This window comes from Bubalus bubalis, chromosome 8 (genome assembly GCF_019923935.1).
Source record: "Bubalus bubalis isolate 160015118507 breed Murrah chromosome 8, NDDB_SH_1, whole genome shotgun sequence".
NCBI lineage: Eukaryota > Metazoa > Chordata > Mammalia > Artiodactyla > Bovidae > Bubalus > Bubalus bubalis.
In genome coordinates, this window is record NC_059164.1 from 81,538,034 (window position 1) to 81,555,712 (window position 17,679).

At 39.7% G+C, this 17,679-nt stretch overlaps 1 protein-coding gene across 4 annotated transcripts in view; it reads left to right on the forward strand.

Moving 5' to 3' along the window:
- VPS41 (VPS41 subunit of HOPS complex) overlaps positions 1-17,679 on the forward strand; it is a 200,089-nt gene that overhangs the window by 42,611 nt on the left and 139,799 nt on the right. For 2 of the 4 annotated variants that reach the window (XM_006058820.4, XM_044946820.2), the window contains exon 4: positions 7,987-8,064. The exons of the other annotated variants lie outside the window; for them this stretch is intronic. In XM_006058820.4, coding sequence (XP_006058882.2) covers positions 7,987-8,064 — 78 coding nt within the window. The remainder of the gene's footprint in view (positions 1-7,986; positions 8,065-17,679) is intronic. 4 annotated transcript variants of the gene reach the window in all.

Sequence of the window (17,679 nt, forward strand, 5' to 3'; positions counted from 1 at the left end):
CAGCTCCTTCATCCCCAATCCGCCTTTTCGGCCACCATCCCTTTACTCTCAGACGGTGATGTCATTTCTATTTTTTTAAGAGAATGGAAGCTATCCAGCGTGATCAGCCTCAGTTTCTGGCTGTTTGCCCAGCTCATCCTTCCACTCCCGCTTATGGTCCTTTTTGGCCGCATCTGTCATTCACTTCATTTCATCCCTTCTCTCCTAGCGATCCATGCTGAATCATGGAACAGACATAACGCTAGCCCCACGTAACCACTGATCTACTTTCTGATTCTGTAAATGAGCCCATTTTTGATATTTTATGCTTTTGTTGTTGTCCAGTCACTAAGTCATGTATGGCTTTTTGCGACCCAATGGACTGTAGCACGCCAGGCTCCTCTGTCCTTTACTGTCTCCCAGAGTTTGCTCAAATTCAGGTCCATTGAGTCAGTGATGCTCTCTAACCATCTCATCCTCTGCCACCCCCTTTTCCTTTTGTCTTCAGTCTTTCCCAGCATCAGGATCTTTTTTCCAATGAGTGTGCTCTTCACATCAGATGGCCAAAGTATTGGAGCTTCAGGTTCAGCATCCCAGTTCTTCCAGTGAAGGACTTTCAGTGAAGAGTATTCACTATACAGTGAAGAATATTCAGGGTTTATTTCCTTTAGTATTGACTGGTTTGATCTCTTTGGTGTTCAAAAGACTCTCAAGAGTCTTCTTTAGCACCACAGTTCAAAAGCATCAATTCTTGGGAGCTGGTAGCTCAGTCAATAAAGAATCCACCTCGAGAAGATCCTGTGGAGAAGGAAATGGCAACCCACTCAAGTATTCTTGCCTGGAAAATTCCATGGACAGAGGAGCCTGGTGGGCTACAGTCCATTGATTTGCAAGGGTTGGACACGAATTAGTGATTAGGCCACGTCCTTCTTTATGGTCCAGCTCTCATATCCATACATGACTACTGGCAAAACCGTAACTTTGATTATACAGACCTTTTTCATCAAAGCGATGTCTTTGCTTTTTAATATGCTGTCTAGGTTTGTCATAACTTCCCTTCAAAAGAGCAAGTGTCTTTTAATTTCATGGCTGCAGTCACCGTCTGCAGTTACTTTGGGGCCTAGGAAAGTAAACTATGTCACCGCTTCCACTTTTTCCCCTTCTGTTTGCCATGAAGTGATGGGATTGGATGCTGTGATCTTAAATTTTTGAATGTTGACTTTTAAGCCTTCTTTTCAATCTGGTCTTTTCACCCTCATCAAGAGGCTCCTTAGTTCCTCTTCACTTTCTGTCATTAGAGTGGTATCATATGCGTATCTGAGGTTACTGATATTTCTCCCAGCAATCTTGATTGCAGCTTGTGATTCATTCAGCCTGGCATTTCGCATGGTGTACCTTGCATATGAGTTAAATAAGCAGGGTGACAATATAGAACCTTGACATACTCCTTTCCGAGTTTGAACCAGTCCATTGTTCCATGTCCAATTCTAACTGTTGCTTCTTGACCCACATGCAGGTTTCTCAGGCAGGTGTGATGGTCTGGTATTCCCATCTCTTGAAGAATTTTCCACAGTTTGTTGTGATCCACACAAAGGCTGGGGGGCTCATCTTCCATTGTCATATCTTTTTGCTTTTTCACGCTGTTCATGGGGTTCTTGCAACAAGAATACTGGGTTGGGTTGCGATTTCCTCCTCCAGTGGACCACGCTTTGACAGAACTCTTTCCTATGACCCATCCATCTTCTGTGGCCCTGCACAATGTGGTTCATAGCTTCATTAAGTTACACAAGTCCCTTCACCATGATAAGGCTGTGATTGATGAACTGGGGATCAGTTCAGTTGAGTTCAGTCACTCTGTCGTGTCTGATTCTTTGCGACCTCATAGACTGCAGCACACCAGGCTTCCCTGTCCATCAGAGCTCCCAGAGCTTGGTCAAACTCACCTTCATCGAGTCAGTGACACTATCCAACCATCTCATCCTCTGTCATCCCCTTCTCCTGCCTTCAGTCTTGCCCAGCATCAGGGTCTTTTCCAGTGAGTCAGCTCTTCACGTCAGGGGGCCAAAGTATTGGAGCTTCAGCTTCAACATCAATCCTTCCAGTGAATATTCAGGATTGATTTCCTTTAGGATTGACTGGTTGGATATCCTTTCAGTCCAAGGGACCCACAAGGTTCTTCTCCAACACCACAGTTCAAAAGCATCAATTCTTTGGCGCTCAGCTTTCTTTATGGTCGAACTCTCACATCCGTACATGACTACTGGAAAAGTCATAGCTTTGACTAGATGGACCTTTGTCAGCAAAGTAATGTCTCTGCTTTTTAATACACTGTTGAGGTTTGTCATAGCTTTTCTTCCAGGAAGCCAGCGCCTTTTAATTTAATGGCTACAGTTACCATCTGCAGTGATTTTGGAGCCTAAGAAAATAAAGTCTATCACTGTTTCCATTGTTTCCCCATCTATTTGCCATGGACTGATGAGACAATATGCCATGATCTTCATATTTTGAATGCTGAGTTTCAAGCCAGCTTTTTCACTCTCCTCTTTCACTTTCATCAAGAGGCTCTTTAGTTCCTCTTCACTTTCTGCTATTAGGGTGGTATCATCTGCATATCTTAGCTTATTGATATTTCTCCCTGCAGTCTTGATTTCATCTTGTGTTTCATCCAGCCCAGCATTTCGCATGATGTACTCTGCGTATAAATTAAATAAACAAGGTGACAGTATACAGCCTTGACGAACTCCTTTTCCTATTTGGAACCAGTCCGTCGTTCCAAGTCTGGATTCTAACTGTTGTTTCTTAGTTCAGTTCAGTTGCTCAGTCACGTCCGACTCTTTGCGACCCCATGGATTGCAGCACTCCAGGCCTCCGTGTCCGTCACCAATTCCCAGAGTTTACTCAAATTCATGTCCATTGAGTCAGTCATGCCATCCAACCATCTCATCCTCTGTCATCCCCTTCTCCTCTTGCCCCCAATCCCTCCCAGCATCAGGGTCTTTTCCAATGAGTCAGCTCTTTGCATCAGGTGGCCAAAGTATTGGAGTTTCAGCTTCAACATCAGTCCTTCCAATGAACATTCAGGACTGATCTCCTTTAGGATGGACTGGTTGGATCTCCTTGCAGTCCAAGGGACTCTCAAGGGTCTTCTCCAACACCACAGTTTAAAAGCATGAATTCTTCAGCGCTCAGCTTTCTTTATAGTCCAGCTCTCCCATGGCTGGACTGAAAAAACCATAGCTTTGACTAGACGGACCTTTGTTGGCACATAACGTCTTTGCTTTTTAATATGCTGTCTAGGTTGGTTGTATCTTTCCTTCCAAGAAACAAGTGTCTTTTAATTTCATGGCTGCAGTCATCATCTGCAGTGATTTTGGAGCCCCCCAAAATAAAGTCTGTCACTGTTTCCACTCCCAAGATTTGGTCCATTGGTCACTTGTTTTCTAAATATTTACTTTTCTTGGTTTAATTTCATGATATCTGTGGCCACTTCCACCCTGACCCTCCCTAGATTAGTGTGCTTGTTTATTTAATGGCCGCTTACACAGCTGTACCTTCGGTTCTATTTTTGCATGTAACTCACCATATCCATAATGAACTCATTTTTTTTTTCTCTCTTCCTTCCCTTGCATTTGTTCTTTTAGTTTCTCTGCCCCATTTGGTGGCAGCACCTAAGGCAAAGCTGACTCTCCATTTCCACCCAGTCATTCTCTAAGTCCTGTTGGTTTTCTCACCACCCCTGCCCTTGCTGAGGTCTTCCACTTCTCCTCCCTATACTCGTGTACCTCTTATTTATTATTATTATTTTATTTGCTTTTAACTCTTTTGCCACCTAGTTGCCAGAATGCTCTGTGGAAAATATCAGTTCTGCAACTTAGGTCTGCTTTTCCTCATCTGCTAAGGTCTGAGCTCCTTCATGCGGTATTGATGGCCCTCTGAGATCTTGCCTCCTTGTGTAATTGGCCTGAAGTCTGAACACTTTCCTGCCACAAGTGTCGTGCTCTGGCAGCAACCACGGGCTCTTCATACAACATCTCTTCTGCCTGAATTCTAGTCCGAAGTCACCTGCTTGAATCCACGCCTGTACTGAGCCAAGGAGCTTTTAGTTCAGGCATTTGTCATTTCTCCCCTGAACTAATGAAAGTGCCATGAATCAATCTATTTTCCTTCAGATTTGATTTCATCCTAATCCATTTATAACATTTTCTACTGAAATAATCTTCCAGGAATTCAGATCTGATTGTCTACTCCTCCATCCTGGAATTCTGTATTGGCTTCCTCATGTCTTCATGATTTGTACACCCCTGCCTATCCACCCCCCCACAACTTTGCTACCTTTCATCCTTCCATAATTATTCAGAAGCCTTCTATTAACCAACCTTGTCAGTCTCATTAGCTGCCTCCTCCCCTGGATGCTTCTACCATATAAAGCTACTTGTAATTTTTTTACTTGGTCTTGCTTTTTCTGTGACCACATGCCTTTGTGCAAATTGTATCCTTGCTGCCTCAAATGGTCTTTACCACAGGCCTTCCCTCTCTGCCTTGGTGTCTGCTGTCTAGCTTCTCCTTCAGAGTTGACCCTTGAACAACATGGGTTTAGACTGGTTCAGGTCCACTTATACACAGATATTTTTTTCCAAATAGTAAATACTGAAGTACTACACAGTCCCTGGTTGGTTGAGTCTGAGGTTGTGGAACCCCTGATCTGAAGGAACCGTGGATATCCAGGACCGACTGTAAGTTATATGCAGATTCTCAACTGCAGGAAGGGTTGGTGCCCTGACACCTGCTCCCCTCTACCACTGTCTAAAGACAAACTATCTACTGTTGAAAAAAATCTGTGTATAAGTGGATCCTCCCTGTTCAAACCATATTGTTCAAGAGTCAGTTGTACTTGGATTTTAAGGATACTCTTTAATTTTAATTAATCAATTTTTTATGTCTGTTATTGAACCTTCATCATTTTAAGTCATACTTGCTTATTGTCTAAGCATATTGTAGGTGTTTTGTGTATGTGTGCTGAATAAACCACAAAATGGATGAAAAGGAGAACAGAGTTCCTCTCCAGAGATCATGATTCATTAACACTGTACTTAATCCAACTTGCCAAGGAGCCTGACAGTGGGAACTGTAATCAGACTAAGTTTGAGAATATGCACTCTATTTTTTTTTTTTTTAATATGGACCATTCTTTAAAGTGTTTATGGAATTTGTTACAGTACTGCTTCTGTTTTACGTTTCGGTTTTTTGACCCCAAGGCATGTGCAATCTTAACTCCCTGACCAGGTATCAAACCCACACCTCCAGCATTGAAAGGTTCAGTCTTAACTACTGGACCACTAGGAAAGTCCTGAGTACATGCACTCTTGATCTGAGGCCCATGTCTCTATTTACCAGGTTTCTGATCCAGTTGAGGGTAATTCCTATTCTAGCCCTGCTGTTCATTGACTGTCTCTGGGGAAGTCACATCGACTCTCAGAACTTATTTCCTCGTGTGTAATTGTAGGGACTCCCTGCTCTAGTGCTCTGAATACCGCGAAACACTAGGTGAAACATAAATATTATTATACAGCTGACCACACTTGAAACGTGCTGCTTCTTGTTTCTTTTGTAGTGTCCGAAAGACTGCTTATTACTTCTACTTGTTTACTTAACAAAAAGTCTAATTATTCAAAGTGAAAGCAGTTATGTTAGCGGATGCTTCAGAAGGATCGGATGCCCAAATGATAGTTTGAGTCAGGTTTCTGTGTTTAAATCTGAAAGGAGCTAATTAAGTTTATTCTTTGTCCATGCTGGATTTTAAGTTCTCTTAGGTTAAAAGGAAAAAAAATTTTTCAATAGTTACAAAAGTGCAAAGCTTTTCATGTCTGGAAGGAGGATCATATTTAAAAGATTTATATTGTTTGTGATTTGTGGCCATTTATGCATTTTTTTAACCTGTATTTCAAATAGTCAAAATCACTAGAAAATGAAAGTATGACTCATTAATAGCTTTTAATGTTTAAATTTTTAAAGAACTATACAATTACCATATCAAATTCTATTGTTTTAAGAGCCCATAGTTATTTCTTTCTGAAAGAAAGCAACAGTAGTTTGTCTAATCCAAAGAATGAGATGTTTTTCTAAGCAAAAAGTAGCTTGTCATAAAAACTGGTCCATTTTTTTCCCCAGAGATCTGCTAAAGTAATTATAGTTTTAGGTTGAAACTGTAACATTAAAATAATTCTTTTATATTTCCTATCTTAAACATTAAACGAAAGAAATTAGTGATTTTGAAAAAAAGACGGGGGAAAGAATTCCTATTTGGATAAAGTACTCTGCATGGAACCTTTAAAATTTTGATAAAATATAATTGAAAGTTCAAGAATAGCCTTCAAAGAAGTATCAGAGAGTGACCCAGTATTAAAACATTTTAAGGATCCAAGCCCCTTAGTTTTTAGCAAACTATCAGTAAATACAGTATTTATGAAGATAGTCAGTACCATCAAGCACTTGGGTGTAGTGTGCTTTAAAACCCATTCTTGGACCATAGATGCCCCAGAATGAAGTATTGTTTGTTCGTAGCTAGTATTATGTGGTGTTTTTCTCTTCAGATATTGCTGTCGCTACAGAGAAAAAAATCACACTCCTCTGAGCCCTCTATTTCTGATTAGAATGTTCTTTTGCTTGGGAGGAAACAGCCCTGTTTGGTTTAAATATTCAGGCTCCTCTCCCCGCAGAGTTCCCTCTTTCCCCTTCTCTTTGCAGGGCCCCGGCGTCCTGTTTTCACCAGGCCCGCTGTCTGCCCTGGATGAGTAATCGGCCTGGCACCTGGTGCATTCAGGCAGGCCTGTGCAGCGGAATCGTCACACCTAGTTATGTCTGCACACCTGATGTTTTATTAACCAGTATTGATTTTTTACCCGAGGGACTTTTTTTTTTTCTCTTTCTGAAAAAAGGCAACCTTGCAGGAGTGAAAGGCATTGCAGGGGCTGAATTGCTAATGAACCCCTTCTTTTCCTTTTTGTGACTCTTTAATGTGGCTTCATATTTTAAGCACCTGATCTGAAATTTCATTTTCAGCAATTCCATTTCAAGAAATCCTTTTAAATCTTGACTTTCTGTAAGGTTATTTTTTCAAGATGGTGCTGCTTGACTGAAATGCTTAGTAGTGCCTGTAAATCTGAGCATTTTGTCCTAGGTTGCAATGAGGCAGGCTCACATGCAATGAAATACAGAGAATTTGGAACTCTTTGAGGACTTCTTAGAGAAATAAAAGGCAAGAGAAGCCTCACGTCTTATTTCAGGCAGCTCCTAAAGTTTCTTCTCGTTTCTTTAGGGTTAGTTCAAAGAATTAAGTAGCCGTGGAGTTATGCTCTAGTGTTTTGTGTCATACTATGAATATGTAGCTCAGCAGTTATTTGTGTGACAGAAAAGGATTTTTTTCTTTTTTGCATTTGAAAATGAACATTGACAATATCTTACTCTGAGTGAGGTGTTCTAATGATGATAGTATAAGTACATCAGAGTTTTTGCGTCTCTCAATGTGGCATGGATTTTCCTTTCTACACAAGAATACTTTGTTGTGTGTGTGCATGTCTGTGTGTGTTTGTTGAACTTAAATGATAGCGCAGATTTACACATTTGCCATAAATGAAGGGGAGTTTCTTAATCATTCTCTTCAGACGCTGAGTTAACCACAGGTTGAGTGTGCTTTCACAAATACCTTTTAATTTGCTGCCTCAGTCCATCAGGCACTGTGTACAGACCGCATGCGCACCGTCAGTTGTCAGCAGACGGGGGTCCTCATGAGTCATTCTGACAGCTAGCTTGCACCATCACAATAAAGTAGGCCCTGTTCTGCGATTTCCCTGAAGCTGGAAACAAGCCTTCTCAAAGGAATGTGTATCTTCCACGGCATTGCAGATCACTTACTCATTAAGTGTCTTGACTTTGCAGATGGTTTAATTGCTAATTGTATGGATAGTCCATTAAGAAAATGACCCCTTTACCCCTCTGTTCTTCTTTCAGTTCTTGGCACTGGGCACACATTATGGCAAGGTTTATTTACTTGATGTCCAGGGGAACATCACTCAGAAGTTTGAAGTAGTAAGTATCCAGTATAAAATAATGTGTGAACTGAATTTCATGCTAAAATTTGTGCTTTGGAATATTTGTTTTAGCCATTTGTTTTAAGAGCATAAAGAAAGGGTCATTATCAGTTAAATCCAAGTGCTAAGAGTTCTACTCTAAACTTTATAGCCCATGCTAAAAATTTTAAAGGTGAACTAAAAAAGAGAGAGGTCTATTTATAGGTATATACATACACACATTATGTATTTTCATTGGTATCCTTTATATAAATCCTTTTAAAAATGTATTTTTTATGAATCTGTTTAATTGCAGATCTTTAGGTAATTGTAGCCATCTATTTGGCTTTAAATGGAGCATTTAAAATACCCCTATGTGTGTTCATTTTAAATTGTAACAATGTGGGATATCTAGGTGGATTGCTATTAAAAGAAAAAATATTACTTTTATTAGTGATACATGGTGCTGATTTACATAGCCAGGGGTAGGGTAGGGTGGGGGCGTTGTGGAATCCTTGCAGTGTGAAGCCCCTCATTTGATGACTAATGTCAGTTGTAAGAACATGCACCATCATCTTCTCCAGATGCCAAATGTAATTGAAAATTGATTGATCACCTTGATGATTCAGTTTATCTCTTCTAAATATATAAAGCTAATATTTTATGTGAATGTTTTGAGGGTTGAACTCTTAGGGAATTATATTGATTGAAAGAGAAGAGCCAGGCTTTTTGTTTAACTATGATTTGGAATCACCAAGGATGAAAGCAGTGTTGAATTTGAAGCTTCATTTTGGTGTTTAAGATGGGCCTTGAAAGTATCAAGTATCCAAGGCTTTGAGAATGTGAACCTTTGGGATTAAAAAGGTGATCATTTTAGAGAGCAGATATTCCTTTTGTGGAGAAAGACTCAGCACTTGTTGAAAGATTCATCATGAGGAACTGGTATAGTTTAAGAAGGAGACCACAGTTTCTACAGCTGACACATTGTATATGAAAGGTTTCCGGGTGCTTTGTTTTGCTTTAAGAGAACCGCAAATAATGAAGGAATCCTTGGAATTTTTGGAATAGTCCAGGGAGAGAAATTGGAGAAGGCAATGGCACCCCACTCCAGTACTCTTGCCTGGAAAATCCCATGGATGGAGGAGCCTGGAAGGCTGCAGTCCATGGGGTCGCTGAGAGTCGGACATGACTGAGCAACTTCACTTTCACTTTTCACTTTCATGCATTGGAGAAGGAAATGGCAACCCACTCCAGAGTTCTTGCCTGGAGAATCCCAGGGACAGGGGCGCCTGGTGGGCTGCTGTCTATGGGGTCGCACAGAGTCAGACACGACTGAAGTGACAGCAATTAGGGAGAGAAATATGCACTCTAATCCCTGATCCCATCAGGTAAATGGTGGATTCTTGTTTTGCTTCAGTATCTCTTTCAGACAAGAGGAATATACCTTTATTTTTTTGTTTGGCCACACCACACAGCATTTGGGATCTTAGTTCTCCAACAAGGAATTGAACCTGTGCTCCCTGCATTGAAAGTGCAGTGTCTTAACCATTGGACCACCAGACAAGTCCAAGGGGGACATACTGTTGACCTATTCTCTTCTCCCTACTTGACACTGGATACCCATTTTGATTTAACAAGCATTTGGTCTTTCCATTGTTGTTGTTCAGTCGCCCACATATACCTATGTGGTATAGGACCTAGCCTCTTTGCTACCACATGGATTGCAGCATGTCAGGCCTCTGTGTCCCTCACCATCTCCTGAAGTTTGCAATGGACATTCATGTCCATTGCATCAGTGATGCCATCCAGCCATCTCATCCTCTGATGCCCTCTGATCTTTCTGCCCTCAATATTTCCCAGCATCAGGGACTTTTCCAGTGAGTCAGCTGTTCACATCAGATGACCAAAATACTAGAGTTTCAGCTTCAGCATCAGTTCTTCCAGTGAGTATTCAGGATTGATTTCCTTTCAGATTGATGTCCATGCTGTCCAAGGGACTCTCAGGAGTCTTCTCCAGCACCACAGTTCGAAGGCATCAATTTTTTGGTGCTTGGCCTTCTTCATGGTCCAGCTCTCAAAATCATATGTGACCACTGGGAACACCAGAGCCTTTACTATACAGACCTTTGTCAGCAGAATAATGTCTCTGCTTTTCAACACACTGTCTAGGTTTGTCCTAGCTTTCCTGCCAAGAATCAAACGTCTTCTGATTTCATGGCTACAGTCACCATCTGCAGTGATTTTAAAGGCCAACAAGAGGAACTCTGCCTCTACTTCCATGATTTCCCCTTCTATTTGCCATGCAGTAATGGGGCCATATGCCATGATCTTAGGTTTTTTTAACATTTAGTCTTAAGCCAGCTCTTTCATTCTCCTCCTTCACCTTCATCCAGAGGCTGTTTAGTTTCTCTTCACTTTCTGCCATTAGAGTGGTACCATCTACATATCTGAGGTTGTTGATGTTTCTCCCGCATATTTTGATCCCAGCTTGTAACTCATCCAGCCTGGCATTTCTCATGATATGCTTAGCATATAGGTTAAACAAACTGGGTGACAGCAGATAGCCCTGTGGTACTCCTTTCTCAATCCGAAACCAATCAGTTGTTCCATACAGGGTTCTAACTGTTGCTTCTTGACCCACATACAGGTTTCTCATCCATTAAAACATGAGCTGGTGCTGGGCAGAGCTCTCTTCACTTTGAAGAAAAAGCTTGCTTGGGTGCTGTCTTAAATTTCCAGCTCCAGTTTAATGATTCTGTTAACACTCTGCTTCTAAGTCTTTTTAATATTGTATAGAAATGACTTGACTCCTAAGGTTCACAAGACAGACACTGCTGGTTTCATGGCCAAAAGAGAAACCAGGAGAGACGCTGTAGGAGTTTATTCATGTTTCCTTCCTTCCTTCCTTCGTGTAGGCCTCATGTCTGCTCCCTATAAGCCTTCAGCTTTATCTTCTCTGGTGTTAGTTTTATGTCAGGTATATTCTACATCCTTTTCCAGGTAATTCCTGGTTCTCTGTATTCAGTCCTGCCCATATGACATCTTTGAAATTTAAGTTCTTTATAGCTTGCACTTATTTTTTGGTAGGAGAGGAAGATGGTTTGGTGTTCTTGCTGTAGAGAAGTTTTTCATGAGCCCCTGAGTCTGCATGAACCATTACCGTATTAAGTATATGACTTTGAGGTGACAAATGTCAGAATGTCATATTTTGAAAGGAGCCTTAATCTTCACCTTCTCATCTCAGATGAGTTTTCTGCTTTGTTATTTTATTTTCCCATTTCTGATGATGTGGTTGCTTGGGGTGGGCGGGGCTCTGTATCAGTGCTGTTGAAAAAGCATTCAATTCTAAAAACACCATTATGGCTTTAATTTGTAGATTTTATTTGCAATAATTGCCATATTCAATCAAGAACTGTTTTCTTCATTTGAAATGCAGCAAGAGTGAAGCAAGTATTAAAAAAATTAGTGAATTACTTCTAGGTGAAACTAATTTAAACAAATTAAAATTAGATAAAATAATACCTTACACTTGCATAACACTTTTTTTATTTTCTCAAGAACTGTCTCTTTAACCCATTCATTGTATTTATAGTTTTTGATTGAAGTAATGAAGCAGTATTCACAATTCTCATTTGTTGATAGGGTTTTGTTTGGGAGAGGATGGGGACAGAAAAGAATCTTTATTTTTAGAAGATTTCCCCAATGATTCTGCTGTTTGTATTGGAATAGAGTCATTGCATTAGGTGCTGTATAACTTTACTTTAAATGTATATGATATAAAAGAAGAAATAACTAAACAAATCATTCTGCATGTTGAAAGTGATTTGCTTTCCCATTAATATTTCAGGAGAAATACTGATTAGCAGATTAACTCTACAAAAGCCAAGCAAATGGCTTACTAATGACTTAGCAGTTCCACTCCTAAGTACACATTCAAGAAAACTGAATCCAGTGCCTATGTCCCCCTAAATATATATGTGTAGAAGAATGTTAATAGGTTAATTTGTAATAACTCCAAACTAGAAACAACCCAAATGTTTGTCCATAGTAGAATGGATAAACCAATGATGGTATATTCTTAGTGCTTAAAAAGAAGAAACTATTGCAACATGCAGCAACATGAATGAATTTTACTGTCTTACTGTTCAACCAAAGAAGCCAGACACAAATGTGTACATGTTGCATGATTCCATTTATGATGATCAAGAGAAGGCAAAAATCACACTATGGTGATAGAAGTCAGATTGTGATTTGACCTGGGAGAGAGCACAGGTAGAATCTTCTGAAGTATTAATAGTCGTCTCTATCTTGGTGGTTTCCCAGGTGCGTACATGTGTAAAAATCACTGAACCACATATCTGAGATTTGTGCACTTTATTCTGTGTGAGTTATACCTCAGTAACATGCACACGCACCGGAGGTACTCCACACATGTATGTCTCTCTGACCTTGAGCAGTGCTCAAATTATCCTTTGCCTGTTGAAGCAACCTTTTCCTCTGCTTGTTTCTAAATACCAGCACATTTTCCAAGTTGGTATCTTGTTCAGAGATCTTTATATAAATGAATCACACCACTGAGATTTTTCTTACACTGTTTATTCTTCTATCATTACATGAAAAGGTTGATAGAGAGGAGCCTGTGCTACCCACCCATCTGTGACTCTTTGTTGATCAAAAGTGAAAACCACCAGGGTGATGGTTTATTTTGCATGTTGATGTTGAGATTTCAATACCTCTGAAAGGATACTCATTAAAATGCTTTAGCCACACGTGTGTTTTTTAAAGATTTTATCCCTAGGTATAACTTTATATTAATTCAGATTGAATTGATAAAGTTCACTTTTACTTAACTCACAGAATAAAAATTAAAATAGGCCTAGCTTCTCAGGTAAAGGGCTCAAGTTGCTTATAAAATTGCCTGCTTGAATATGGATCAGATCATATTCTCCTGAGTAAAGGCTGTCTTAATTGCTTACACAGTGTATGACATATGACTTCAAAATCCTTAGAGAATCTCAAATTCCTTTTAAGTTCCCACATGGTGTCCATACCCATATGATGTCATTAACCATAGTAGTTACTTTTCTCTTTATATTTTTTTCTTTTTTTACTTTCTCTTTAATAGCCTTCTTAACTGTATTAATTTGTTGTTGTTCAGTCTCTTGGTCATATCCAATTGTTTGCAACCCCATGGACTGCAGCACGCCAGGCTTTCCTGTCCTTCACTATCTACCAGAGTTTGCTCAAACACATATCCTTCGAGTCAGTGATGCCATCTAACCATCTTGTCCTTTTCTCCTGCCTTCAATCTTTCGCAGCATCAGAGTCTTTTCTAATGAGTCGACCCTTTGTGTCAGCTGGTCACAGTATTGGAGCTTCAGTTTCAGTATCAGTCCTTCTAATGAATATTCAGGGTTGATTTCCTTTATGATTGACTGGCTTGATCTCCTTGCTGTCCAGGTGACTCTCGAGAGTCTTCTCCAACACCACAGTTCAATTAGGAATACTATGAAACAGCGAGCAAATTATTAAGTAGGAATACTTACTTTGAAGCAATGAGCAAATTATTTTTGGAGCCTTATTTCACGCATTTTAAGTCTTTATTCTTCTAAGTGTGCCAGATGGAGAGCAAAGAACTCTACTGACCAAGCATATCTCTGCTTTTTAGGTGAAGGCTCTTTTCTTTGTTAAAAATAGAAAATGCAGAGGTTTGGCTCTCATGGCGCCATGGTAGGAGACATTAGTTAAGGACCTTTAAAGTGGATGGTTACAAAAAGAAAGGGATCGGAAAGCAAAGTAAAATTGAACAGCCTTACTGGGAAATTTATAAATATAAAGTTTATCTCTTGAAGAAATGGGCTCAGGGTTCTCCTTGAACTCCATGTAGCAGAGTCTATTGGTATTTCTATTCCTGTTTTTTGTTGTTGTTTTAAATTTTTTTTGAATAGAGTTGATTTACAATGTTGTTTTTCAGGCATATAGCAAAGCAACTCAGTTACACACACGCTCACATGTATATGTATATATATTTCTTTTTTACATTCTTTCCCATTATAGGATGTTACAAGATATTGAGTATAATTTCCAGAGCTATATAGCTATATAGTAGGTCCTTTTTTGTTATCTATTATATATATATACACACACATATATATATAGTAGTGTGTATATTTAAATCCCAAACTCCTAATTTATCACTCCTTGCCCCTTTGGTACCTGTGTTTCTTGTCTATGTCTGTGAGTCTATTTCTCTTTCTTAAGTAAGTTCATTTGTGTCTTTTTTTTTTTTTAGATTCCTACATACAAGTGGTATATGATTTGTCTTTCTCTGGTTTACATCAATTAGTATGATAATCTATAGGTCTATGTATGTTGCTGCAAATGGCATTATTCTATTCCTTACTGCTAATATTGGTATTTTCTTTTGATCACATGAAATTAAAAGCCTAGATTTCTGTGAAAACTAGCTCACACTGCAGTAACTTAACACCCCCCTAATCGAAAAAGCAAGAGAGTTCCAGAAAAACATTTATTTCTGCTATAGTGACTATGCCAAAGCCTTTGACTGTGTGGATCACAATAAACTGTGGAAAATTCTGAAAGAGATGGGAATACCAGATCACCTGACCTGCCTCTTGAGAAACCTATATGCAGGTCAGGAAGCAACAGTTAGAGCTGGACATGGAACAACAGACTGGTTCCAAATAGAAAAAGGAGTACGTCAAGGCTGTATATTGTCACCCTGCTTATTTAACTTCTATGCAGAGTACATCATGAGAAACACTGCGCTGGAAGAAGCACAAGCTGGAATCAAGATTGCAGGGAGAAATATCAGTAACCTCAGATATGCAGATGATACCACCCTTATGGCAGAAAGTGAAGAGGAACTAAAAAGCCTCTTGATGAAAGTGAAAGAGGAGAGTGAAAAAGTTGGCTTAAAGCTCAACATTCAGAAAACTAAGATCATGGCATCCAATCTGATCACTTCATGGGAAATAGATGGGGACACAGTGTCAGACTTTAGTTTTGGGGACTCCAAAATCACTGCAGATGGTGATTGCAGCCATGAAATTAAAAGACGCTTACTCCTTGGAAGGAAAGTTATGACCAACCTAGATAGCATATTCAAAAGCAGAGATATTACTTTGCCAACAAAGGTCCATCTAGTCAAGGCTACGGTTTTTCCAGTGGTCATGTATGAATGTGAGAGTTGGGACTGTGAAGAAGGCTGAGCGCCGAAGAATTGATGCTTTTGAACTGTGGTGTTGGAGAAGACTCTTGATAGTCCCTTGGACTGCAAGGAGATCCAACCAGTCCATCCTAAAGATCCTTGAACAAAGATAACCCTGCTCTACTGTTGGCCATAGGGTACTTCTTTATCAGCCTGAAGCACATCCAGTCCATAGTGTGCAATTCCAGATGTGGCATCAGTATTTGGCAACGTCAGAACAGTAAAAGGATCATGAACAGTGTGGAGACTTAGAGGAGGAGCGTTCAAGTTTGTATATGTGTGGAAGTGAAATTTGAGGTGAATCTTGAAGGATGAGCATTTCTTGATTGTTGGAGTGGATTAGAGTATTGCATGGTTCCTATGAAACAGGGTGTCGCAGAGGGCAGGGAATGTTGGTCATAGACCTAATCTGCACATACATTTTGTTCTTCCTCCAATAGCTGGAATATGAAGGACTGGAGAGGAAAGAATGGATCGTGAGATGCAATGAGAGCAAATTAGGCAGGAGCTTTGCCAGAAGGATGGAAGGAAAAACAAAAGAAGTGTTTTCCTGAATGTATTCGTGGGCATTGAGTTTGGAGCGTTGAGGGAAGTGAGTGAAACCCCAACAGTGATGGGAAACTGGGTGTCCTGAACCAGAAGACTTTATATATGGATACGAGAGTCTGTGTATACAGTTTAATAACAAATAATTTATACCTTTGAAGGCAAAAGGAGAAGAGGGTGGCAGAGGATGAAATGGTTAGATAGCATCACTGACTCAATGGGCATGAATTTGAGCAAGCTCTAGGAGATAGTGAAGGACAGGGAAGCCTGGCATGCTACAGTCCATGGGGTCGCAAAGAGTCAGACATGACTTAGCAACTGAACAAGAACAACAATAACAGCTTATACCTTGAGTTTTTTTTGTTCATAATAGACTTTTTGGTCTCTGGAAACCCTGACAAAGTATGTTTCAAAATAAGTGTGTATTACTTCTTCCTTAAGGTCTGTTTTTCTATCTGAATTGTTTTTTTTTTTTTTTTTTAATGAGGTATAGTTCATTTACAATGTTGTTTTAGTTTCAGATGTACTGACTGCAAAGTGATTCAGTTACACACACACACACACAAACATATATATATATATGTTTACATTCTTTTTCATGTTCTTTTCCATTATGGTTTATCATAGAATATTGAATATAGTTCCCTGTGCTATACCGTAGGAAATATATATAGTTGGTTATCTACTTTATATATAGTAGTGTGTATATGTTAATCCTTTGCTTTATGAGCCTTCTCTAAAAATTATTTCTTTGGCTATAATTGCCAAGTTTTTTGCAGTTGACAAAATCATGTGTATCATAAATGGAAACTTAAAGGATATTTTGTTCATCTAAGACATGAAATTCTTCTATAGTTTCCTTATCATTTAGTTGTTAGGTCCTTAGTTTGTATCTCTAGTAAGAAGAAATCCATTATTTGTACAGGCAGCAATTAGCTCTTTGCACTTTAGCTTTTTTTAGTTTAATTGCTAGAAATGATGCATACCACACTATACACTTCTTCAGTTCAGTTCAGGTGCTCTGTCGTGTCTGACTCGTTGCAACCCCATGGACTGCAGCACGCCAGGCCTCCCTGTCCATCACCAACTCCCGGAATCTACCCAAACTCACGTCCATTGAGTCAGTGATGCCATCCAACCATCTCATCCTCTGTCGTCCCCTTCTCCTCCTGCCTTCAATCTGCCCAGCATCAAGGTCCTTTCAAATGAGTCAGCTCTTCAAATCAGGTGGCCAAAGTATTGGAGTTTCAACTTCAACATCAGTCCTTCCAGTGAACACTCAGTATTGATCTCCTTTAGGATGGACTGGTTGGATCTCCTTCCAGTCCAGGGGTTTCTCAAGAGTCTTCTCCAATACCACAGTTCAAAAGCATTAATTCTTTAGCACTCAGCTTTCTTTATAGTCCAACTCTCACATCCATACATGACTACTGGAAAAACCATAGCCTTGACTAGACGGACCTTTGTTGACAAAGTAATGTCTGCTTCTTAATATGCTGTCTAGGTTAGTCATAACTTTCCTGCCAAGGATTAAGAGTCTTTTAATTTCATGGCTGCAGTCACCATCTGCAGTGATTTTGGAGCCCAGAAAAATAAAGTCAGCCACTGTTTCCCCATTTATTTGCCATGAAGTGATGGGACCGGATGCCATGATCTTCGTTTTCTGAATGTTGAGCTTTAAACCAACTTTTTCACTCTCCTCTTTCACTTTCATCAAGAGGCTCTTTAGTTACTCTTCACTTTTTGCCATAAGGGTGGTGTCATCTGCATATCTGAGGTTATTGATATTTCTCTCACTTCTTAGAGTGCTTAAAATTACACTTCAGGACTGACCATACCAAATCTTGGTGAGGGCAT